General features: G+C 49.4%; 2 protein-coding genes and 1 long non-coding RNA gene across 4 annotated transcripts; 1 reads left to right on the forward strand and 2 right to left on the reverse strand.

Annotated features, from left to right (window-relative positions):
• Positions 1–138: 138 nt before the first annotated feature.
• TMEM139 (transmembrane protein 139) lies at positions 139–3,071 on the reverse strand. Of its 2 annotated transcripts, none has more exons than XM_008258096.4 (3): positions 2,937–3,071; positions 1,841–2,090; positions 139–1,640 (listed from the first exon to the last, which is right to left on the reverse strand). In XM_008258096.4, the coding sequence occupies exons 2-3, from the start codon at positions 2,071–2,073 to the stop codon at positions 1,238–1,240; spliced, it is 636 nt and encodes a 211-aa protein (XP_008256318.1). In that variant the 5' UTR covers positions 2,074–2,090; positions 2,937–3,071; the 3' UTR covers positions 139–1,237. The 2 variants fall into 2 exon arrangements, with proteins under 2 accessions (XP_008256318.1, XP_002711999.1); XM_002711953.5 differs by having other exon boundaries at positions 2,815–2,937.
• Positions 1,949–19,191, forward strand: LOC138849085 (uncharacterized). The gene is made up of 3 exons (XR_011387503.1): positions 1,949–2,436; positions 3,306–3,448; positions 19,059–19,191. It is a non-coding gene; the product is annotated as an uncharacterized lncRNA (long non-coding RNA).
• LOC100349830 (glutathione S-transferase kappa 1) lies at positions 15,805–21,062 on the reverse strand. Its single transcript, XM_002711954.5, has 8 exons — positions 20,732–21,062; positions 20,277–20,358; positions 19,959–20,084; positions 19,559–19,659; positions 19,442–19,477; positions 17,369–17,485; positions 16,904–16,997; positions 15,805–16,588 (listed from the first exon to the last, which is right to left on the reverse strand). Exons 1-8 carry the CDS (start codon positions 20,801–20,803, stop codon positions 16,545–16,547), a joined length of 672 nt encoding a protein of 223 aa, XP_002712000.3. The 5' UTR covers positions 20,804–21,062; the 3' UTR covers positions 15,805–16,544.
• Between the last annotated feature and the right edge of the window lie 2,754 nt (positions 21,063–23,816).

Raw genomic sequence — 23,816 nt, forward strand, 5'->3', positions numbered from 1 at the left:
CGGGGAAAGAGCGAGGCGCCGTCCGACCTGGGAATCCGATTGGCTGCTGGTTCCCGCGGAAATCACGGCCCCCTCCCCCTGGTGCCACCCACTTCTCCGCCCCCTCCCCCCATTGCAATAACATCACTGAGTAAGGGCGGTCGTGTATTTCACTTTATTGACATGTTGAGGCCCAGATTGCGGAGAAGATGGCGAGACGCCCAGAAGGCCTTAGACAAATACCTGCGCAGTGAAGGTCAGCGAGGAGGCCGGGGTCAGCAATGATGTCGTCGCCCCCGGGGCCAGCACCCACAGCATAGCCCCGGAAGCCTCGTGTCCTTAGTGGGCTCCGAGGAAGCAGGGCAGGGGCCTGGGTAACGCTCGGGGATAGGCGGCTGAGCGATTGGAGACGCTTCGCAGGTGACCCGGGAGCTTTACATAGACGACCCCAGAGGGGGAGTCTTTAGAATCTGTGCCTCGTGGCTCTCCAAGGAGCTCCCATGTGCTCATCCTTTTCTGCCACTCACATCCGGCATCGTCAAACCTGGAAGTCCCCAGTTGGGGCCTGAAGAGCGATGGGGACCCGATGAGCGGTGCCTGGGCCGCTGTGCACACGACGTTGATTATTTGATTCGTTTTGCAAGGAGTCTTCCCAGCCAAGCTCGGCCCGCCCCGTCTGTAGACAACTCCCCTCCTCCTTCTATCTAGATATAAAGCCTTTTACCTCTGTTTTCTCCCAAGACAGAGATTGCGAGATGTAGGAGTGGCCTGACTTCCCGTTATCTGGTATTGAAAACACAATAGGCTTCAGAATTAGAAGTTCAAGCTTTTTATATTTGCTGCCGGTGCGCCCTTGTGCAAATAGTCGAACTCCCCTGACCTTTGGAATCCTCATTTTTCAATGAGGGCAATGCCTCACGAGGCTGTTAGTCTAAGGGGTCTAATGGAGGCAGAGCACCTGCAGTAGAAACCTGTGACACATTTGACATTTAGATGTCACTTCCTCCTCCAGTTTCTCTGGGCAATCTACTGAAATACTAAACATAGGGTAGGTCACCGGACGGTGCCAGGAGACTCATGGCGCCACCCTCATCCCAGTTGGGAAAGGGCTTACCGTAGCCTCCTCCCCTCTGGGTTCAAGTCCCCGTTTGTGATGTCCGGGAGAAACAGTTCCTCACGCATAGTAGACACAGGGAAATGTTGATCGGATGAATAGGTGGGTCTGGTGTGGAGAGATGATCAGTCGTGGGAGAGTCCTTTAGGGTGGTGTCCAGCTGTCTTCATAGAAAACGCTGTCATCTTCAGGGTTACCAAAGCAGGCGTCATAGGCAGGGGGTGGAGTGAGAGGCTCTGATTTGGGGAGTTCCCGCAAGCTCTGCAGATCTGGAGCGGTGGATACAACCCGTGGTACCCGAGGCCGAACACTGTTTGGAGCTCTTCCAGGGTTTCCTCTCTGCATCATAGACCCCTCTGAGCCTACTCGCCTTCTCAGTCTGTCTCTCCTCGTCTCCTCTGGAGGGCTAGGCTGTCCTCCCTCAAGTCCTGGGGGGATGACAATGCTGTTGTACGGGGGTGGCTGATCTGGTTCTTGAGGGCGGCACTGGGATTCCAACACCACAACGGCTTCTTCATAGGTTGGCACCTCAAAGGCTTCATTGTCCCTAAGGGAGGAGAGATAAGGTCATTGGTGGCTTCCCGAAAGGAGCTTCCCCCCCTCCTTTTCCTGTCTTCCACCCATCAAAGACCATTAGCCCCTGACCCCTCACCTCAGTGATACCAGAGACAGAAGGAAGCAGACAATATATCTGAAAGACTAGAGGAACAGAGAGAATGGGCCCAGGGTATATTTCCCTCAACTCACCGTGCATTGTCTGAGGCCCCTGGGCTCTCTGTCTGCATTGCTCGGAACCCCAATTCCAGAAAACAGGACAGGAGGCAGCCAAGCAAAAACAAGCCACCCACGGAGAAAAAGAAATAAGCAACCGAGGCAATGTCCGGCCGAATGCCCAGCAAAGCCAGCCCCAGGAGGAGGGAGGCGCAGCCTAGGAAGAGGAACGGCTTCTCCAGTTTCCCCCACAACTGGCTTGGCACCATGGCCCCTCCCCAGGCTCCTGCAAAAAGACACACAGCTGTTGTGTCTGCACCAGCAATTGACATCACCTCTACATCTAATACCAAAGTCAACATACTCTACTCCTTTGTTTGGTTTTCAGGTTCTTCCATCTCAAATCACATACGTGACCCGTAGAGGTCCCCCCAGCTCTGTAATTCTCCCTCGGTGGCAGTAGATGTGGAATGGCCAGGATGTTCTACCTCCAGGCCTCTTGTGTCACAGCTCTGCTTCCCCCCTTGCTCCTTCTTCCCTCCCGGCTGCATTCCTCTGCAACACCATCCAGGATCCAGTCCCGGGAAGGCCCTGCTGGGAACTCAGTGCACACTGGCATCTTTGGAATCCAGGTGATGGGGCAGGCCCTGCCGTTTCTCCGTTACTGCTCCTACCTCCCAGTCAGAGGCCCTCAGTCTGGCCCTGCTGGAGTCAGTGCGCCACATACCCTCCCTGACCCTGTGCTCTCATTTCCCCTGCAATCAGCTAGAGACAGAATGTGCACATAGCACAAGTCACAGGGACACAACTGCGTAAGGATGAGTGTCACCGACAGCAGCCTGTGGTAATGGCTGGAGGCCCTGGTAACTCCTGTCCTGTTCCCCAGATCTGCCAGGGTCACCCCCACTCTCTGCCGATCCTGACTCACTAAACTCAGATTTCAAGATTTCCTGCACAGGCTGGGAGCCTTTTCTTGTCTTTGAAACACAGCAACCCAGAGCAGCCCCTACCTCAAACCAGTCTGTCAGGACTTCCCTGAACTCCACAGAGCAAGCAGTCGCAGACACCTCCTCACACTCCAGTCCCATGGCCCGCCCGCCCTCACACCGGCCTGCCGGAGTTCCTTGCTCACCTGTCTCGCAGACTGCAGAAAACAGGTTGCAGAGGGAGTGGGGAAGGGAAGAGGTGGAGCCTACTGGCCCTGCCCCCTCTCCTGCCCAGCCCTTCAGTTCCTGCCCAGTCTTTCTCCTTCCTTGTCCTGCCCAAGGCTGACCTCCTACTACCGCCTCACCTTGATTTTTCCAAAGGTTTTACTAACTCCACCCCCTCAAGCAGCGCCCTAATGAGAGCCACCCTCCCCCCACCAACTCCCAGTGACCTTCGTTCTTAGGACTGGAATTAACCTTTCCCTCTCACTTCTCAACGCACTGGGATGTTAATCACAGCTCAAAGCAGTTTGTCTTCCCTTTGGTTAATTTGTTTTATGTCTGTCTCTCTCTAGTGGCTTATCTAATCTCTGTAGACCGCTCAGTGCTCTGCACGCAGTGAGCCAAAGTGTGGCTGTGGAATGCTGTGTCCTGCTTCTGCTGTCCTAGTGCCATTTCTGTGGACTCCCTGCTTCCTGCAGACCTGGCAGAGGTGCTGGTGGGTATGCTGGTGGTTAACTCTTTTATTTTTTAAAGAATTATTTTTATTTTTCTGAGTTACAGGGAGAGGTAGAGCCAGAGAGAGAAATCTTCTATTCCGCTGGTTCACTCTCCAAATGACCACAATGACCAAAGTTGTGCTGATTCGAAGCCAGGAGCCAGGAGCTTCTTCTGGGTCTCCCATGTGGTTGCAGGGACGCAAGGTGTTGAGCCATCTTCTACTGCTTTCCCAGCTGTAGTAGAAAGTTGGATCGGAAGAGGAGCAGCTGGGACTCAAACTGGTGCCCCTAAGGGATGCTGGGAAAGCAGGCTGGGCTTTAACCCACTGTGCCACAGCGCCAGCCCCGTGGTTAACCCTTGATTCTTCAACATCCACCTCCAGGTGCTGCTTGCTGCAGAGCACCCGCAGCATTCTTGCTTGCAGCTGTACCAGCCTTTACCAACTCCTTACCAACTCCTTACCAACTCCTTTACCAACTCCTTACCAACTCCTTACCAACTCCCTTACCAACTCCTTACCAACTCCCTTACCAACTCCCTTACCAACTCCTTTACCAACTCCTTACCAACTCCTTACCAACTCCTTACCAACTCCTTTACCAACTCCCTTACCAACTCCTTACCAACTCCTTACCAACTCCCTTACCAACTCCTTACCAACTCCTTACCAACTCCTTACCAACTCCCTTACCAACTCCTTACCAACTCCCTTACCAACTCCTTACCAACTCCTTTACCAACTCCTTACCAACTCCTTACCAACTCCTTACCAACTCCTTTACCAACTCCTTACCAACTCCTTACCAACTCCTTACCAACTCCTTACCAACTCCTTTACCAACTCCTTACCAACTCCTTTACCAACTCCTTACCAACTCCTTACCAACTCCTTACCAACTCCTTACCAACTCCTTTACCAACTCCTTACCAACTCCTTACCAACTCCTTACCAACTCCTTACCAACTCCTTTACCAACTCCCTTACCAACTCCTTACCAACTCCTTTACCAACTCCCTTACCAACTCCTTACCAACTCCCTTACCAACTCCTTACCAACTCCCTTACCAACTCCTTACCAACTCCTTTACCAACTCCCTTACCAACTCCTTTACCAACTCCCTTACCAACTCCCTTACCAACTCCCTTACCAACTCCTTTACCAACTCCTTTACCAACTCCCTTACCAACTCCCTTGCGAACTCCCTTACCAACTCCTTTACCAACTCCCTTACCAACTCCCTTACCAACTCCTTTACCAACTCCCTTAACAACTCCCTTACCAACTCCCTTACCAACTCCTTTACCAACTCCCTTACCAACTCTTTTACCAACTCCCTTACCAACTCCTTTACCAACTCCCTTACCAACTCCCTTGCAAACTCCCTTTCCAACTCCTTTATCAACTCCCTTACCAACTCCTTACCAACTCCTTTACCAACTCCCTTACCAACTCCCTTACCAACTCCCTTACCAACTCCCTTGCGAACTCCCTTTCCAACTCCTTTACCAACTCCCTTACCAACTCCCTTACCAACTCCTTTACCAACTCCCTTAACAACTCCTTTACCAACTCCTTTACCAACTCCTTTACCAACTCCTTTACCAACTCCCTTACCAACTCCCTTACCAACTCCTTTACCAACTCCCTTACCAACTCCTTTACCAACTCCTTTACCAACTCCTGTTGACTTATTTTTCCTCCACTGTGAGCATTTGGTGAGTGGTTGAGGAATCATCTCTGAGTCCCTTCAAATAACATCATTCCAGACCGATAGTTAGTGCTCACTCAGTAGAGCTGCTGCTTTGTTAGAAGGTACCCTTTCAGCGGCCTCACTGTAGTGGCGACCTAGCCTGGGCAGTTACAGCAGAGAGTGTGTGTGGAGTATGTGGGTGTGCAAGAGAGAGAGAGAGAGACAGAGAGAGACAGAGAGAGAGAGAGAGAGAGAAACAGAATGAATATATTGTCAGTAAATAGTAGAACATGTATATGGGAACTTCAGAAAGTGTGGAAAAATTGAATTAAAAGATGTTTGGCTTGGTACAAAAAAATCTTGAAATCCACCTATAATTTCTTCATAATATGCATTTCCCTTGAACTTTCTGCAGGTCTCTCATGCGCATGAGTTTCAAAATTTTGGGACCAAAATAAATTTACTTGTAATTCCGTTTCTCACAAACTTTATTTTTTTTTATTTTTATTTTTTTTGACAGGCAGAGTGGACAGTGAGAGAGAGAGACAGAGAGAAAGGTCTTCCTTTCTTGGTTCACCCTCCAGTGGCCACCACAGCTGACGCGCTGCGGCCGGCGCACCGCGCTGATCCGATGGCAGGAGCCAGGTACTTATCCTGGTCTCCCATGCGGGTGCAGGGCCCAAGTACTTGGGCCATCCTCCACTGCACTCCCTGGCCACAGCAGAGAGCTGGCCTGGAGAGGGGCAACCGGGACAGAATCCGGTGCCCCGACCGGGACTAGAACCTGGTGTGCCGGCGCTGCAAGGCGGAGGATTAGCCTATTGAGCCGCGGCGCCGGCCTCTCACAAACTTTAAAAAATTTGTTTTTATTTATTGAAAGCAAGACAGAGAGAGAGAGAGAGAGATCTTCCAACTGCTGGTTTACTCCCCAGATGCCCTCAACAGCTGGCTCTGGGCCAGGCTGAAACCAGGAACTCAGAACTCTGGGTCTCCTACATGGGTGACAGGTACCCATGTACTTGAACCATTACCTGCTGCCTCCCAGGGTGCCCGTTAGTAGGCAGCTAGAATGGGGAGCCAGGACTCAAACCCAGATGCTCTCTGATATGGGATGATGGTGACCCAGGCCTGCTCCTCCATAATCTTTTTGAAGTACACTCAGGTATGTGTGGGTAGTGGTGGGATATCTTATAATCCTGTGTCAGACTGATAGGGGCAAAGGGAGGACTCATGGAAGGCCATAGTATCTGCAGATGTGTCTCTGTGTGAAGAATGGGGAAGGGGAGAAGAGCTGGTGGTTTTGTTTTCATCAATTTCCTTATATTCAGCTCGTATGAGAAGAGTATGACTGGAATCAGGATTTTGATCAACAGCTAATATACAAATAGGAGGAAATTGGCTCAGGGTCATTGATTGTGTGATAAATAACTGGGCTTTGTTAAGGAGTGAACTGGTGGCAGGGGACTAAGAGGCAAGAGGCCAAAGGCTATGGTCCTGAAGGTCTGCAGTGAGGGGTTCTGCACTCTGGGAGAGGTGGGAGCTTTGTAGCTCTAGGCTGTAAGTTCTGTTGAGATAAGAACTGGATGTATGGGCAGCCATTTGGGATACTGGGAATCCATATCGGAGTGCCTGGATTCAAATCCCAACTACCCCTGATTCTAGCTTCCTGCTAATGTATCTTTTGGGATGCAGCTGATGATGGCTTAAATAGTTGGGTCCCTGCAACCCATGTGGGAGACCTGGATTGAGTTCCAGACTTGGAGCTGTGGGCTAGCCCTACCTTGGCTATTGAGGTATTTGAGGAATAAACCAACAGATTCCCTTTCTCTGTCTCTCTGCCTCTCAAATAAATAAGCAAGTAATTAAAAAAAAAACTGGCTCTAAATTAGAGAAGCTGGACTGTGAGCTTGCTGTGCTCTTTAATATATTCTCTATTCCAATAATTTAAAATAGATTTTATAAAAATTACATCTGCTAAAATAAATGTTACAAAATATTTAAGAGCTAAAGAAAAGAAGATCTACAATCTCATTATCCTAACTTGGCCATTTAAAATGTTTACAGTTCCTTCCTAACTGGCCACATACAAACCAGAGTATATCCCAGTTAAGAATACATTCACGGAGCTGTCATTGTGGTGTAGTGGGGAAAGCCACCACCTGTGATGTTGGCATCCCATGTGGGCACCAGTTCAAATCCCAGCTGTTCCACTTCTGATCCAGCTCCTTGCTAATGTATCTGGAAAGCTATGGAATATGTCCCAAGTGCTTGGGCTCCTGCACCCATGTAGGAGACCTGAAAGAAGTTCCTGACTTCTGGCTTTGGTCTGGCCCAGCACTGGCCCTTGTGGCCATTTGGGGAGTGAACCAGCAGATGGAAAATCTCTCTGTCTCTCCCCATATTTCTCTGTTGTTGCTGTGGATTCGTTCTGAGAGTAGGAGCACAGTGGGGGCAAGAGGCATGGAGTCACCACACAGACCCTGGGAGTCGGTTGAAAGCAGGCCAGAGGCGAGCAGCCTGCAGACTCGTTTATTTCAGTTGCTACAGCAGCTTATTTAGCCAAGGCAGCCAATCTGGTCAAGGGGCGGTTTATGCCCTAACCAATCACAGCCTGTTGCCAGGCAGTTTCTGAAGCCATCCAATCACACCCTGTTGCCAGGCAGGCTCCGTTGCCAGGGGCCATCTTGGCATGGCCTTTTCATTCCACCATATTTCCCCCTTTTTGTTTATTTTTGAGCAATGGAAGGCATGATCCTTGGTCATACCATTGTTGACCCCGTTTCCATGTGGTCTCCGTACGTGGTTGTGCCTGTCTTAGGTTGTCCCCCGGGGATCTTACCCGTCATTGACTAACCAGCGCTCAAAATGGGGAGACCACAGGAGTGCTTGCTCAGATGGGGTAGGAATGAGGAACAATGGTAATCAGGAATGGCATTACATAGTATGCATTTTGCCTATTGATATACTTTGTATTATAGTAATTTCTAACAACCTTACAGTGTTTTGTTGAATGGATATCCCGTAATTTCACCAGCATATCTTTATGATATGTTACTCAATAACATTGGACTTTTTTCAATTTCTTTTTGTTATTAAAAATGATGCTGCGAGCCGGTGCCGTGGCTCACTAAGCTAATCCTCCACCTTGCGGTGCCGGCACACTGGGCTCTAGTCCCGGTCGGGGCACCGGATTCTGTCCCGGTTGCCCCTCTTCCAGGCCAGCTCTCTGCTGTGGCCAGGGAGTGCAGTGGAGGATGGCCCAAGTACTTGGGCCCTGCACCTGCATGGGAGACCAGGATAAGTACCTGGCTCCTGCCATCGGATCAGCGCGGTGCGCCGGCCGCAGCGCGCCGGCCGTGGCGGCCATTGGAGGGTGAACCAACGGCAAAGGAAGACCTTTCTCTCTGTCTCTCTCTCTCACTGTCCACTCTGCCTGTCAAAAAAAAAAATTTACTGTATATGGGTGAAATGGTCATTTTCCTTTCAATTATTATTTATAGCAGTTGTCTATATTCCCACTAAACTGGGATCTTTTTGCTTTTTACTTGTTAAACTTCTTCTTCTTTTTTTTTTTTTTTTTTTTTGACAGGCAGAGTGGACAGTGAGAGAGAGAGACAGAGAGAAAGGTCTTCCTTTGCCGTTGGTTCACCCTCCAATGGCTGCCGCGGCCAGCGCACTGCGCTGATCCGAAGCCAGGAGCCAGGTGCTTCTCCTGGTCTCCCATGGGGAGCAGGGCCCAAGCACTTGGGCCATCCTCCACTGCCTTCCCTGGCCACAGCAGAGAGCTGGCCTGGAAGAGGGGCAACTGGGACAGAATCCTGCGCCCCGACTGCGACTAGAATCCGGTGTGCCGGCGCCGCAAGGCGGAGGATTAGCCTATTGAGCCGCGGCACCGGAGTTAAACTTCTTATTGTTAAACTTCTTATTTGGAGAAGTATCAAGCTTTTTTACTGTAATGTAATTTTAAAATATGTTATCTCAAAAACAAAAAAAGAAAGTGAGAAGTGAGAATTGTGGGGGGAAGGAGAGAGGAAGGGAATATCATTATATTCTTAGAATTATATGGGGCCAGCGCTGTGGCATAGTAGGTGAAGCTGCCTCCTGCTGTGCGGGCATCCCATATGTATGCCGGTTCAAGTCCCAGCTGCTTCATTTCCAATCCAGCTCCCTGCTAATGCCACTGGGAAAGCAACAGAAGATGACACAGGTCCTTGGACTGAGTGATATCAGAATATGGGGTGCCATATGATATCACTGTGTACTTATTAATGAATCCCCAGTATTAATAAGCCTGTGTGGGTTCTGCCCAATATTCAGAGAATTCTGAATACCGGCATAAATGAACAAGGCAGCATGGATAAGTTCTTAAGCTTTTTATTCATGAGAGAAATATATAGGAGAGTGAGGGCCCTGTATAAAATAGAAATCTGGGTTCATACCGAGTATCAGGAGCCAGCCATGTGGAGGAACATGTAGGCCAGGAAGCATGGGGCACACAGGTGTGGTCAGGTAGAGGCATGAGGTCACACAGGGGCGTGGTGAAGGCGTGGTCTTGCAGCTCACAAACCCAATCAATTTTATCCTGTATGCCTGCCTACATCACCTTTACCCACATGGGAGACCAGGAAGAAATTCCTGGCTCCTGGCTTTGGATCTGCGCAGCCTGCCATTGTGGCCATTTGGGGAGTGAGCCAGCAGATGAAAGACCCCCCACTGTCTGCCTCTGCCTCACTGTAACTCTGCCTTTCAAATAAATAAATAAAATCTTGAAGAAAAAAAAAAAGGATTGCCTCTGTAAATCACATTGAGTCTGTTAAAAACTAATTAAAGTCAAAATAACAAAAAAAGGAACAAAAAGAAATTGTTAGGGCTGAGGAGAGGGAGTTAGGAATGGAGCAGAACTGATAGTGGGTTTATTTTGGAGCAATTGAAACGTAAAATTGTAGTGATGCTTACACAACTCTATGAAGGTAGTTAACACACACACACACTCTGGGAGCAGACGTGGCACAGCAGGTTAAGCTGCTGCTTAGGATGCCTGCATCCTGTTTTGAAGTGCCAGTTCAAGTCCCAGCTGTTCCATTTCTGATGCAGTTCCCTGTTAATGTACCTGGAATGCAGCAGATAATGGTTCCTGCCACCCATGTGGGAAACCCAGATGGAGTTCCTGGCTCCTGGCTTTAGCCTGGCTGTTGCAAGCATTTGAGGAGTGAGTCAGCAAATTGAAGATCCCTCTCTTTCACTTTGCCTTTCAAATAAGTAAATAAACCGTAAAAAGAAAGCCCACTGAATTGTACACTTTAGAAAGGTGAATTATACTTCAGTTAAACTTGAAAAAACAATGCAATGAATGTCTTCTGTGTAGTTTTTCCTTCTTGGATTATTTCTTCAGGATGATTTTACAATGTGATATCATTGAAATAGGAGAATATGAGTCTTTATTGTCCTGCAAAAAAAAAAAAAAAAGTGGCCAAACTGTCTCCCCAAGGTTGTGCTTTATCTTCATCAATTTATATCCTTAGCAAAATGTGAAGGCACCACTTTATTCCGTTGGTTACTCCACCTTCTTCGTGCCTGCCTTTGACAAACCCCTTGAGAGGTTGACTCACTCCACTCCACCCACTACTCCCACAAATGTCATTTTGCAGGGTGGTGGTGAAGGGAGGTGGTAGGGTAAGGAGAACAAGAGGGAAGCCAAGATGGTTGACAGACATCTTGTGAGATTTGGATTCCTCCCACTGTGTGCTTGTCCCTATGGCTTTGTCTTGCTAATTTTGCTTCTGAATCTGGATCAGCTTTATAGCTGTGGCCAATACATGTGGAATGTCTAGTGTGTGCTGCTCATTGTGCTGGTATACAACTTAAGTCACTGTGGTGTGTATAATAGGTGGTAGTTACCATAATTATATCTGTTTTATGAATGAGGTGAGAAACTTGAGCAAAGTGGGTAGCTATATAGGGGCAAGGTCAAGATTGGAACTCACAATCTGAGCCCAGAACCCTGGTTCATAACCATAGCATCATCCCGCTTCAAACATAGTTTCTGGCTGCTTTCAAAATGGCAGTTTAACAAAGCACATGTGGTATTCTAAGATCATTACAGTGATCTTCCCTGGAGGAGCCATTCAATGCTATTTTCCCTCACTCTTTGGCATCTTGAGCAAAGACTAAGCTTTCAGACAGCAAGAGGAGTAAAGGAGACTGTCAGAAGACAAAGGAAGGTTATCCATGTAGAAGGAAACATGGGGAAATGAGACTCTAGGCTCTCCATCAGGATGCTTACTTGTTACCAGTTAATTAGGAACGATAACAAAAGATCGCAATTTTAACTGAACAATCATAGAACCCAGTGCAGGTGACTTTTAAGTGGACACTGGTGGTCACAGATACACATCTTTGGGTAGAAATAATTGATTGGGCCACATACCTTATCTCATTTGGTTCTTAATGGCAATCACATGGGATAAGTCTGACTCCCACTTTTCATCTACAGAGAAAGAAATCAACCCAGAGAAAGTACATAGATGAATTGTTTTGCTAAGACAAACTCAGTACTTTTTTTTTTTTTTTTTGAAAATCAAAGAGACAGAAGGAGAGACCAACCAGTGCCCATCATCACCAGTGGTGACTTTACCTACTATACCACAATGCCAGCCCCCTTGAACTTTTAATTCAGCAGAATGTGTTTTTCCGTTTATTGCCTCATTGCTTCCAACCAACCATAACGCCTCTGGGATTTATGTAATGATAAATATATGCTATTGCCATAGTTGTTTTTTTTTTTTAATCTTTTTTTAAGATTTATTTATTTATTTATTTGAAAGTCAGAGTTACACAGAGAGAGGAGAGGCAGAGAGAGAGCGAGGTCTTCCATCCTATGGCTCACTCCTCAGTTGGCTGCAACGGCCGGAGCTGTGCCGATCCAAAGCCAGGAGCCAGGAGCTTCTTCTGGGTCTCCACACAGGTGCAGGGGCCTAAGGAGTTGGGCCATCTTGTACTGCTTTTCCAGGTCATAGCAGAGCGCTGGATCGGAAATGGAGCATCTAGGTCTTGAACCGGCACCCATATGGGATGCCGGCACTTCAGGCCAGGACGTTAACCCACTGTGCCACAGCGCCAGCCCCAGTTGTTAGTTTTAATATTGTACAATGCTTGTTAGGAGAGAGTTGAGTCAACAGTGGGATTTAGGCAATCATTCTAGCTCAGATATTCAGCACCAAGCCACAAAAAGCAACACCAGAATTTGAGAAATTGAGCCTGGTTATTGCAGAGTAACAACAATGAAAGCACTGTTTGTTAGAAATATCTATAGATGTCGGAAACAGAGTCCCACCTGTATATCCTAAGTATGAACAAAGAGGAGTCATGGTAGAGTATATGTTTTGGAGATGGTCAAGCGTAGTTTCAAATCTCAGTTCTACTTACTAGTTGTGTGACCTTGGGTAAATAACTTTATTTAGCTTATAACCTTAGTTAGCTTCAGTTTCTAATCTATAAATCAGTGAAAATAAGCCCAAGCTTTCCAGTTTCCCATCTCCTCTTCCAGCATGGTGAACTGCAGCCAAGGCCACAGTCTTGGTTTGAGTGTAACAGACAAATCTGTGTGGACCAGTAGGGGGCACCGTCCTACAGCTGGGACCTGATTTCCTTGTGGAGCCTTGGTTTGTAACTTACAAGTGGTGCTGGGCTAAACTCTAAGGGTATCGGCCTAGGGGAGGTAATCCATTTAATTTTGGCTTCCATGGTTTTAGGATGTAGGTAGAGATATGAAACACTCATTTGAAAGACAGTACCATGTGTGGATGTTAACAACAAAACCCACAAACATTAAAGATGTAGGTTACTTAAATATGATTTAGTTACTTAAAAATAATCTATAATCGTGATGTAAAAATTAAAAGGTAAAAGAGCTACAGTACACAGTTTACTCCTTAATGCCCCCAAACCTGTCTCAGTCTCCTTCCCATAGTGACGATCAATTTCCCAGATTTTTCTGAAACCCATCCCCTCCATCCCTGCCCCCAAGAGCTGATGAATATGCAACAATATAGGCTTGTATACACATGGGAACATGCCATAGATACTGCTTTACACTTGCTTTTTCTATTTAACAATGTTGTGTTGAAGATTCTCCTTATCAATATGTACAGATCAACATGTATAGATTTTATTATGAATTATTAAAAACAGAGCATGTACTCACCACCTATATTTGACAATTAACATTACGTTCTACTTGGCTTATTACATTTGTATTCATTTGTCGAATCCTTATATGATCAATACATCTTATTTTTTGACATACTTCAAAGCTGCAGCTATCAGACTTCTGTTTGAAAACTTCATTATGTGTGAGAGTATTCACAGTCCAGTATTTTTCACAGTTAATGTTTTCCTTTGAAGGAAAAGTTTCCTAGTGAAACACACAAATTTTAAGTGGACCATTCCATGAGTTTTTGTTTGTTTGTTTTTTTGACAGGCAGAGTGGACAGTGAGAGAGAGAGACAGAGAGAAAGGTCTTCCTTTTTGCCGTTGGTTCACCCTCCAATGGCCGCCATGGCTGGCGCGCTGCGGCCGGCGCACCACACTGATCCGAAGGCAGGAGCCAGGTGCTTCTCCTGGTCTCCCATGGGGTGCAGGGCCCAAGTACTTGGGCCATCCTCCACTGCCTTCCCTGGCCACAGCAGAGAGCTGGCCTGGAAGAGGGGCAACCGGGACAGAATCCAGCACCCCAACCGGGACTAGAACCCGGTGTGCCCGCGCCACTAGGTGGAGGATTAGCCTAGTGAGCCACGGTGCCGGCCAATTCCATGAGTTTTGATAAAGACACATACTACTGTATGTGACCTCAACCCCAATTAAAATTCAAAGCATGACTATCACCTAGAAAGACCCCTCATATCCCTTCCCAGTCAATCCCAAGGCAAAAATTGCTATCTCTTCCTACCCATTATGTTCTTTTAAAATGCATATATATCACTGTAATTTTTCTAATGGCTTTCAACTGATAACCAGATTGTTTTAGACTTTTGCAATTAATACCTTTCTATAGGTACCCTTATTTACATATATGGATAAGTAAAGTTCCTCAAAGTGAAGTTTTTGACAGATAAGGTCACAAATTGCCCAAAGAGGTTGTAACAGTTCATACCCTGACTATCAGTGCAGGAGCACCTGCTTCCTCACGCTCAGAGGAAGTGAGTTATCCAACTTGGGTGCCACAAACTGCTACCCTCTGCTTGCTAAGACGATACTCTAAGGTGCACGCAACAATAGATCAGACAACAAGCAGACTCCCAGGGAGCAAAGACAGACCCAACTATCTGGAAGACAAAGTACAAAGTGACAAACGCTGAGAGCAAGGTGCAAAGTGCTCCTGGGGTTCAGAGGGGAGACTGCTGGGAAGGTGGGGATTGGAAGTGCGTCATGGGAGAGTAAGGTTTGCTCACATCTCAGTATGACACAAGGAGCAGGCAGTAAATGCTTGTCATATCATTTATGGGCAATTGGTGGATACTGAGTCAATGACTCAGATCTTATGATCCCCGATCTCCCTCAATTCTCTTTCCCTGCCCCAAACACCATTTTTCGTCTTTCCAGACTGATACAGCTACTCAGTCACACCCTCGAACATGGGCTTAGTTTTCCCCAGTTACTGGAGGGGCTCTCTAGGCCAGGGCTGATGGCAGGAGATGAGTCAGGAGCACGAACCAGCTGGCTTTCCAGCCTCTCTACTCCATTCTTCCGCAGGTCTGAGTCACTACTCTTCCTGCGTTCACTTACACTTGTACCTAGGAATCAGTTTGAAGGACTGACTCCTCGGAGAAGGAAAACAATGGACCCCCAAACCCTGCCTTCCACTTGGACTTTTACTTTCATTCTGAACCTCATTTACATGTCATATTTATGTATTGCTAATATTTGATAGCTGTTCTTTCGGTGATTTAAAAATAGACATTAACTACAGTTACCACGATGTGCAGATTTCTCAACTGTATTATTGTAACTGTAACTTTATTTGCTTTGAGCAACATCTCACCATGTCAGCATTTGGAAATTATATTTACACTTTGTGTTAAGTTCTACTTTTTTAGATTATACGTATAAATGAGACCTTTTGGTTTATACACTTTGGTATCTTCTTTTTTTTTAATTAAAGGTTCATTAAATTAAGGTTCATCATGTTGTCACAAATGACATAATTTTTCTTCTTTAAGACTGAATAATATTAAGTTTGTATAAATTTTGTGGAGAATACGGATTAAAAAATAAAGTTTATCACAGTGCATAAAAAAAGGCTTTTTAAGATTTATTTTAATTACTTGAAACGAAGAGTTGTAGAGAAACAAAGGGAGAGACGAAGAGGTCTTCCGTCCGCAGGTTCACTGCCCAAATGGCCACAATACGGCAAGGGCTGGGCGAGACTGGAGCCAGGAGCTTCATTCCAGGTCTCCCATGTGGGTGCAGGGGCCCAAATGCTTGGCCATCTTCCACTGCCTTCCCAGGCTAATCAGCAGAGCTAGATTGGAAGCGGAGCAGCCAGGACTCGGTCCTGGGCCCACATTGGGACACCAGCATCACATGTGGCAGCTTTATCCACTGTGCCACAATGCCGGCCCCCAGAAAAGTTTTGAAACTCATGCCACAAGTATATATACCACATTTTCTTTCTTTCTTTTTCTTTCTTTATTTTTGACAGGCAGAGTTAGACAGTGAGAGAGAGAAAGGTCTTCCTTTTCCGTTGGTTCACCCCCCCAAATGGCCGCCATGGCCCGTGTGCTGTGGCTGGTGCGCTGTGCCGATCTGAAGCCAGGAGCCAGGTGCTTCCTCCTGGTCTCCCATGTGGGTGCAGGGCCCAAGCACTTGGGCCATCCTCCACTGCGCTCCCGGGCCACAGCAGAGAGCTGGACTGGAAGAGGAGTAACTGGGACAGAACTGGCGCCCCAACCGGGGCTAAAACCCTGGGTGCCTGGGCCGCAGGCGGAGGATTAGCCTAGTGAGCCGCGGTGCCGGCCCTTCCACATTTACTTTATCATTCATGGACAGGTGGACACTTAAACTGTTTCCACAATTTGGCTGACACTGAGATGATCATGACAGTGCAGGTATCTTTTTCACATACTTTTGGATTTCGTATTTCTTTTGGACATAGAATCCGAGGGGATAATTCAGTAGTTCTGTTTTAAATTCTTTGAGGAACAACCATACCATTCTCCATCAGGCTGTATTCCTGGTAGATGCCCTTCCTGGCACCCCTGAGGGAAGTGGGGATGTGAATCCCCAAGGCCACAGGAGATACCTCCAACCGACAGAGAAACCCGATCCCAGTACCATAGTGGAGGAGTGGTTCAGCAGAAGCTCTGCACTTCTGAACAGCGAGTTTCCCCAGGGCAGTCTCAAAGTCAGGCATTCAGGGCTGGAGGCACAGGGCCCATCCACTTCTCTCCTGGATGAAGAAATTCACATTAGTCCGCACACGATTCTCGGGTGTGCTGACAGCACAGGGTGGCCCAAGGGGCCATGGCTTTCTAGGAAGAGCCCTGCTGGCTTCAACACCAGAGGCCTCCTTTTCTCAGATGGGATGGAGGCTGGGGGAGGGGCATCCCTCCACATTCAGCTTTGAGCAGCATGCCTGTACAAGACCATGTTGTTGGAATTGCAAGGATTTTTTTTTTTGTCTCTGAACCTCTTCTTCTGATCACAGGAATAACAGGGGTGGGACTGGGATCACAGTTAGTTAGGTGTGGAACTTTTAACTTACCCAGCAGGTGCGCCAGTAACTCCATGCGGTCAGAGCCAAATAACATGTGGGTCTGGCCATCCACGTGAGCCACGGTGATAGGTAGCCCAAAGGCCTGCAGAAAGCAGTTACAGTGCAGGGAGGAAGACGATGGAGCAGGTGCTATAGGGTTGGGGCTGAAGCCTTCCAGACAAGTACTGTCTGGGCTCACAGAAGCAAAGCAGCCAGAGGTGACTGATACGAGGCTCCATGGCCTCAGGTGCAACTTCTGTGTCTAAGTCTCAGATGTGTTATGCTTCCCTCACCATCTATCCCTTTCCCTTCCTCCCCCTAGGCTCAGGCAGAAGAAGAGGGAAGAGGAGGGGCGTCCGGGAAGACACAGGGAGACGCAGGCTGGGAAGGGGCCTTTTGGACAGGAAAGCGGGACACAGCCAGAGTCTGTCTCTGTCTTCAGGGTGCAGGTTGGGAAGACACACAGCTGCTCACCCCGTATCTGCAGGCTGCCTCCGTGGTCTCCCTGAGCTGGTTCTTCACCTGCGGTGTGGCTGTCTTCTCTAGCAGTGCTCGGGCGTCCTCTGCAGACATACCAGCCCTCTCTGCAGCCTGAGGGCAGGTGGTGGGAAGACAGCCATGTCAGCGTTGTGGGGCCTGGGAGCTCTGGAGAAAACTCGGGGGTTTCCATCTCTGCACTAAAGTATTCTTGGCAATGCCTTCATCTGCCACAAGTGTGGATCTCTTCCTTTAGCCCAAACCTTCAAATGAGTGGATGCAGCAGAGGGTAGAGTCACTCACAGAAACTGAATGTGGGGGTCTTGGGGAACATAGCCTGACCGCTTCCTTTCACAAATGCCTACAGTGGGAGGGGACACGTTTCTTGTTCAGAGGTACAGAGCCTGTCTTTAGCAGAGCCAATGCTAGAAGCCAGGTCCCCAGAATTCAAGTCCAGGGCACTTTCTTTCCTATTTTAGAATTCTGTAGTCTCTCATGCTGTCTGAACCAAGGGTTGGGCTCTCATCCCAGGAAATATCCTGGGACCTCACAAGGATCCACAAGGCTGCAGCCACTGCCTGGCTTCCAGGGAATGACCAGGCTTCATCAGGGCTTGTTGCTACTTGGGGCTCAATGGTTCTCATGAGAACCTTCTTGGGCAATTTTGAAAATCCCGCCATGCATTCTTTTCTAGAATTTTTGCATCAGACTTTATGAGGGGATGAGGCTAACACACAGCCCCTGCAACATGACATCCTAGACCTGGAGGGGGACGCATGCAGCCATGCAGTCCAAGCCAGTGAGGCGCTGCCACTGACCTGGCTAAATGAGGATTGTGTCCCAGACCAAGCATTCAACAATGGAAATGAGAATGGTCAGGGACACAAAAATAAGGCCAGAATGAAAGGCCATGCAGAATGGAGAACTATACCTTCAAAGAGTTAAAAATGGCATGGCAGGCCGGCGCCGTGGCTCAATAGGCTAATCCTCCACCTTGCGGCGCCGGCACCCCGGGTTCTAGTCCCGGTCGGGGCGCCGGATTCTGTCCCGGTTGCCCCTCTTCCAGGCCAGCTCTCTGCTATGGCCAGGGAGTGCAGTGGAGGATGGCCCAGGTGCTTGGGCCCTGCACCCCATGGGAGACCAGGAAAAGCACCTGGATCCTGGCTCCTGCCATCGGATCAGCGCGGTGCGCCGGCTGCAGCGGCGGCCATTGGAGGGTGAACCAACGGCAAAGGAAGACCTTTCCCTCTCTGTCTCTCTCTCACTGTCCACTCTGCCTGTCAAAAAAAAAAAAAAAAAAAAAAAAAAAAAAAAAAAAAAAAACCACACACACAAAAAAATGGCATGGCAAATGATTGTTGAATACTCAGTAAAGAAAAAAAGAAGGCTAAAAATCACATATATAGTTTGTAGGAGTAGAGACACTAAAGATGTATTAGCCTGTTTTTGTACATGGATCACATTTTTTCATGTGATGTGACATTTTATATATTGAAATTGAATGTGCCTCAACTATTTTATTGTAAACTGGAAGACAAATATTGTAATGCATTGCCTGACTTAATCCCATATGAAAACCCAGCCTTTATGCTCATGTTTTTGGCTGCCTCCAGAGTTCTTTCCATGTGTTCTCACTCAGCTTGTGTATCATTTTGGAATCAGTTATCTCATTTTGTTTTGTTTTTAGCTCCTGCTTTCCAGTCCGCATGTATTAGTGACGTTGTGTTTGCGGCTTCAGACACTCGTGAATTCTCTATCTGTCCCCATCGGAAGCTCTCATTGTTTTTCACCTCTCATTTACTTCTTTTATCAAATAAATCCTACCCACACATTGTTTCTTGTGCACCTGCCTTTTCAATCATGAACTATTCTGAGATCAATCATGAACTATTCTTCTGAGAATCCTTAGTTCCAGCTTTTCAGTAATTTCTTCAAACACATTCATCCTTTCTCCCAAAGAAAATGATCTCTTTGGTGTGCTCTCAAATCTGTTTATGGGTTCTCTTCACCCCTAAATACCGAGTGACCTCAATCCAGCAACAGCAGTGGGTGTGGGTATGGGACACTCACAGCCAGGATGCTCTGGGGCTCCGTGATATCTTCATCCTGGGAAGGAGAGAACACTCAGCAGGAAAGGGGTGTGGACAGGGAGGGCCTGGAGGGTGGACTGCAGAGTCAAGCCTTCACCCGGGACCAGATGCGCATCCACAATTCCCTGGATACTTTCTTCAGCATCTCTGGCTGTTCGGCGTTCACGGCAGTGAGGAATCGCATGGCAGACAGACTTCCTGTGGAATACGGCCATTCACGGTGAGAGCTCCTCTCTTGTGTCCTGATGGAGGGCCTCCCTTTTCCCGCTTCTGACACTGCCCCAGACAATCACCTGCAGCCCCTCACCTGCGGTTCTCCTACCCCACTCGCCCTGCTCCTCCTCCCCTCCTTTTACCCTTTGCCCACCCAGCTGGGGGCCTGAAGCTCCCCAACCGTGCTCCAAGGAAGGCTGTCCCAGGCCCCTAATTCCTGCACTTCGATCTCTTCACTTCTCTGCCCTCAACGTGAGTGTCAGCCCGCATCCCACTCTGTTCACCTTTTCCAACAAGCCCAGAGAAATCCTTTGGGAATCGGACGGGAACCTGGAACAGCTGCTGCAGGCGCTGAAGGTCGCTTCTCATGTACTGTGTTTTGCGGGGAATCTCGGCTGGAGACAGGTTTCCTGGCAGGGGACAGGTGGGTGCCCCGGTGAGAGAAGACCTAGGGGTCCCAGGCGTGGTGGGACCCGTCCCGGGTCTCAGGCAGAGGACAAATGACTGGCTGAGGTGCCACTGAAAGACCAGTTGAGGACAGCTTCTCTGAGACACAGATCTCCACCCGGTCCCAGGCCCGCTCCCCAAAGGCCTCTTCCTACCGCTGTCTTTCATGATCCCTGCAATGAGGGCGGGCCGCAGCCGCAGCTGCACATTCCAGAGCTTCTGATACCGGCACAGCACCTGTGGCGCGAGGAGGGCCAGCGGGTCAGGCCAAGACTGAAGGGCCGGCGATGGCAGCCGATCCGCTGAGGCCCCACGCGCGGGGCCCGGTTCCCGGGGCGCCCTGCAACCCTCCACGCACTCCTGGAAACGCACTCCAGGACCCAGGCGCCGGCGGGCGCTTCCCATGCTCCTGACCCCAATGCTGCCAGCGGGGCCAGGGGTGGCTGGACCCTTCCATCCGCTGGAGCTGCACCGTGGGGAACTATATCCTCTCAGGAAGCAAAGGCTCATCTTGGGACCTGGCTCTACCCTGCACAACAGCGCACTGCGACCGGGACCCCTCCCTGTGCCCTCGCCCCCCAGGCCTTGCCGAGGGGCTTCCGCGGGTCACCTCGAAGCCCAGCCAGGAGTAGGGGGACAGCACATCGTAGAAGAGCTCCAGGGTGCGCGGCAGGGGCCCCATGCTGCAGCTCCTGTGGGCTCAGGTCACGGCAAAGTTCAAGGTGAAGCAGGCCCGGCACAAGAGCGACGCCCGTGACCTTCCTTAGGAGCCCAGCGGGCTACGTGAAACTTCCGGCCTGCCCGGGTGCACCGCCCAGGGCGCTGGCCACGCAGCAGCAGTCGCGAGAAACTGCCCAGGGCCCATCCAGGCGGCGAGGAGTGAGGCGGGGCCCGAGGGGCGGGGCCGAGGGAGGGGCTGGGCGGGAGGTGGGGACCAGGGGCGGGGCCCGAGGGCCAGGCGAGTGGTGTGTTCCCAGGCGAGGTACGTCGGGGCGGGCCCGAGGGTGGGCGCGGCGTGAGGTGGGGCGAGGTGCAAGGGGCGGGGCCGAGCACAGGGACAGCCGCGTGTGCCCGCAGGGGTGCGGCGGGGAGGAACCACAGGATGGGGCGGGGCGTGAGGTGGGGTCCGAGGGCCGGGCCGAGGATGGGCGGGGCGTGATGGCCCAAGGGGCGGGGCCGAGGGCGGGGCGGGGCGTGAGGTGGGACCGAGGGCCGGGCCGAGGATGGGCGGGGCGTGATGGCCCAAGGGGCGGGGCCGAGGGCGGGGCGGGGCGTGAGGTGGGGCCAAGGGAGACGGGGCCAGGCGGGGCGTGAGGTGGATCCGAGGGGCGGGCCGATGGTGGGCGGGGCCGAGGGCGGGGCGAGCCGCGGGTGCCCTGCGGGCCGCGGAAGCTCACAGGGCCCTGGAGCAGGTGTGGCGAGCGGGACGCTGGGCACCTGGCTCGCCGCCCTGTTCTGGGGTGGATTCAGGGTCGCAGACGGGGTCTGAGCGTCCTGCAGCGCAGCTCAGGTCGCTGTGCTGCCCTTTGGGCTGGCCCCTGGCCCCCTGTGCACCTCATATCGTCCATCTGTCCTGCAAATGGGGCTGCACACCACCCAGGTCGGGTGGAGTTCTGATGATCGGAGGGGCTGCAGTAACCTTCGCCTACTAGGACTGCGCCTTGGTAGCTGCGTGAACTGCTTGGGAGGGCCAGAGTAAGAAGTTCCCAAGTTACAGATTTCTTGGGGTCCCTTTCTCAGAGTTTGGCACAGTGCCTGGCACATACTTGACAATCAATATATTCTCTTTCTATAGAGTGAAATAAAGAGGGACTATAAGGGCGTAGGGAGGTTTTACTGCAGCAATAACTTTAGGACTTGATCCACCTGTTTGCAAATAGTTTATTGCATTGTATTAGGCTTACATTTACTGCAAAAAGATAGAATTTTTTGAATCCCCTTAATCTTATTCTTTTTCTTTTTAAAGATATATTTATTTATTTGAAAGTCAGAGTTCCACAGAGAGAGGAAGAGACAGAGAGAAGAATCTTCCATCTGCTGGTTCATTCCCCAAGTGGCCGCAATGGTCAGATCTGGGCCAGGCCAAAGCCAGGAGTCTGGAGTGTCTTTCAGATCTCTCATGAGGGTGAAGGAGCCCAAGCACTTGGGCTATCTTCTGCTACTTTTCCAGGTGCATTAGCATGGAGCTGGATCAGAAGTGGAGTAATCAGCACCCATATGGGATGCTGGTGTCATGGGTGGTGGCTTTACCTGCTACACCACAATGCCAGCCCCCAAGTTTTTTCTTTACTTTACTAAAGTTATTGAAAACACATAATATTCTCCTTCTTACTTGTATTCACCAGAAAATTGACTCCAGGCCATCAGCAAACAAGGAAACAATGAATAGTTCCACATAGAATAGAATATACAATATGGAAAGTTTGTCTACAATGTAAGTCCAATTTCTGTTCCTAGTACACAATACCTGATGCTGGGTAATTTGTAACAAAAGGAGGCTAGTTTGCTCACGGTTCTGGAGGCTGAAGTCCAAGATTAGCAGTGCATCTCGGAAGGAGGGCCTTGTGTTGTGTCCAAATAGGGCAGATAGCATCACAGGGCACAAGTGCATGCAACAGTGCTGAGCAGGCATTTTTAGAAGACAAGCAGATGTACCAGAGAGAGAGGGTGCCAGCCTTACTGTGAAACAAGCCAGTTGCCTCCGTAACCAATTCAGCCAGCAAGAGGAGGAAGTTACTGTTGTGATAACAGCATTCATCCTATTTAGCCACCCATTCACTCTTAGAGGTCCTGATACCTCTCAACACGGCTGCATTCAGTACCAAGTCTCAAGATGAGCTTTAGTGGAGACAAACCACACTAAACCACAGAAACCAGTAATATTAAAAGTAAGCCAATCACTTACTCTTTAAGATTGATTGTTAATTTATTTGAAAGGCAGAGTTAGAAAGAGAGAGAAGAGAGGTCTTCCATCTGCTGGTTCACTCTGCAAATGGCCACGAGGGCCAGGACTGGGCCAGGCTGAAGCCCGGAGCCTGGAACCCAATTCAGGTTTTCCATGTGGATGACAGGGGCCCAAGAACTTGGGCCATCTTCTCCTGCCTTCCCAGGTACATTTGCTGGGAGCTGGATCAGAAATGGAGCAGCCAGGACTGGAATCTGTGCTCATATAGGATGCTGGCATCACAGGCAGTGATTTAACCTCTGAGCCACAGCAACAGACCCGTAAAAGCACATATATTTGGAAATGATCTTAGACCTACAGAAGAGTTGTTGGCAGATACAGTAAGTCTCCCTCTTGGCATCGCCAAACATCAGCTTCCAGTTGAGTTGATGGCAGAAAGCTTATTGTGAGAAGTAAAGGAGATGGTGGGAAGGTGAACCTCTTAAAAGGAAACTGCCTCTCGAGAAGAGGTTTGCTAAGCCTTTTACAGCGAGGCATTTGGGATTGTCCAGGATGTAGAAAGGGGAGAAAAGAGGGCCCTGCGTGCTTGCAGTGTGCATCTTTATATGTTGTATGTTCACAATTACGACTCCAAGTAGTTTCTGAAGCTTGTGTGTGTGTGGTGGTCTGCTGCTTCATGAGAACAGTGTTGAGAAGTCAGCTTTTCCTGGAACATCCTTTGAAAAACAAGCGCAATTCTCACTGCTCCTGCTCCTGTGGTTCCACACTCCCCTGCCCAAGTCCTACACTC

This window comes from Oryctolagus cuniculus, chromosome 3 (genome assembly GCF_964237555.1).
Source record: "Oryctolagus cuniculus chromosome 3, mOryCun1.1, whole genome shotgun sequence".
NCBI lineage: Eukaryota > Metazoa > Chordata > Mammalia > Lagomorpha > Leporidae > Oryctolagus > Oryctolagus cuniculus.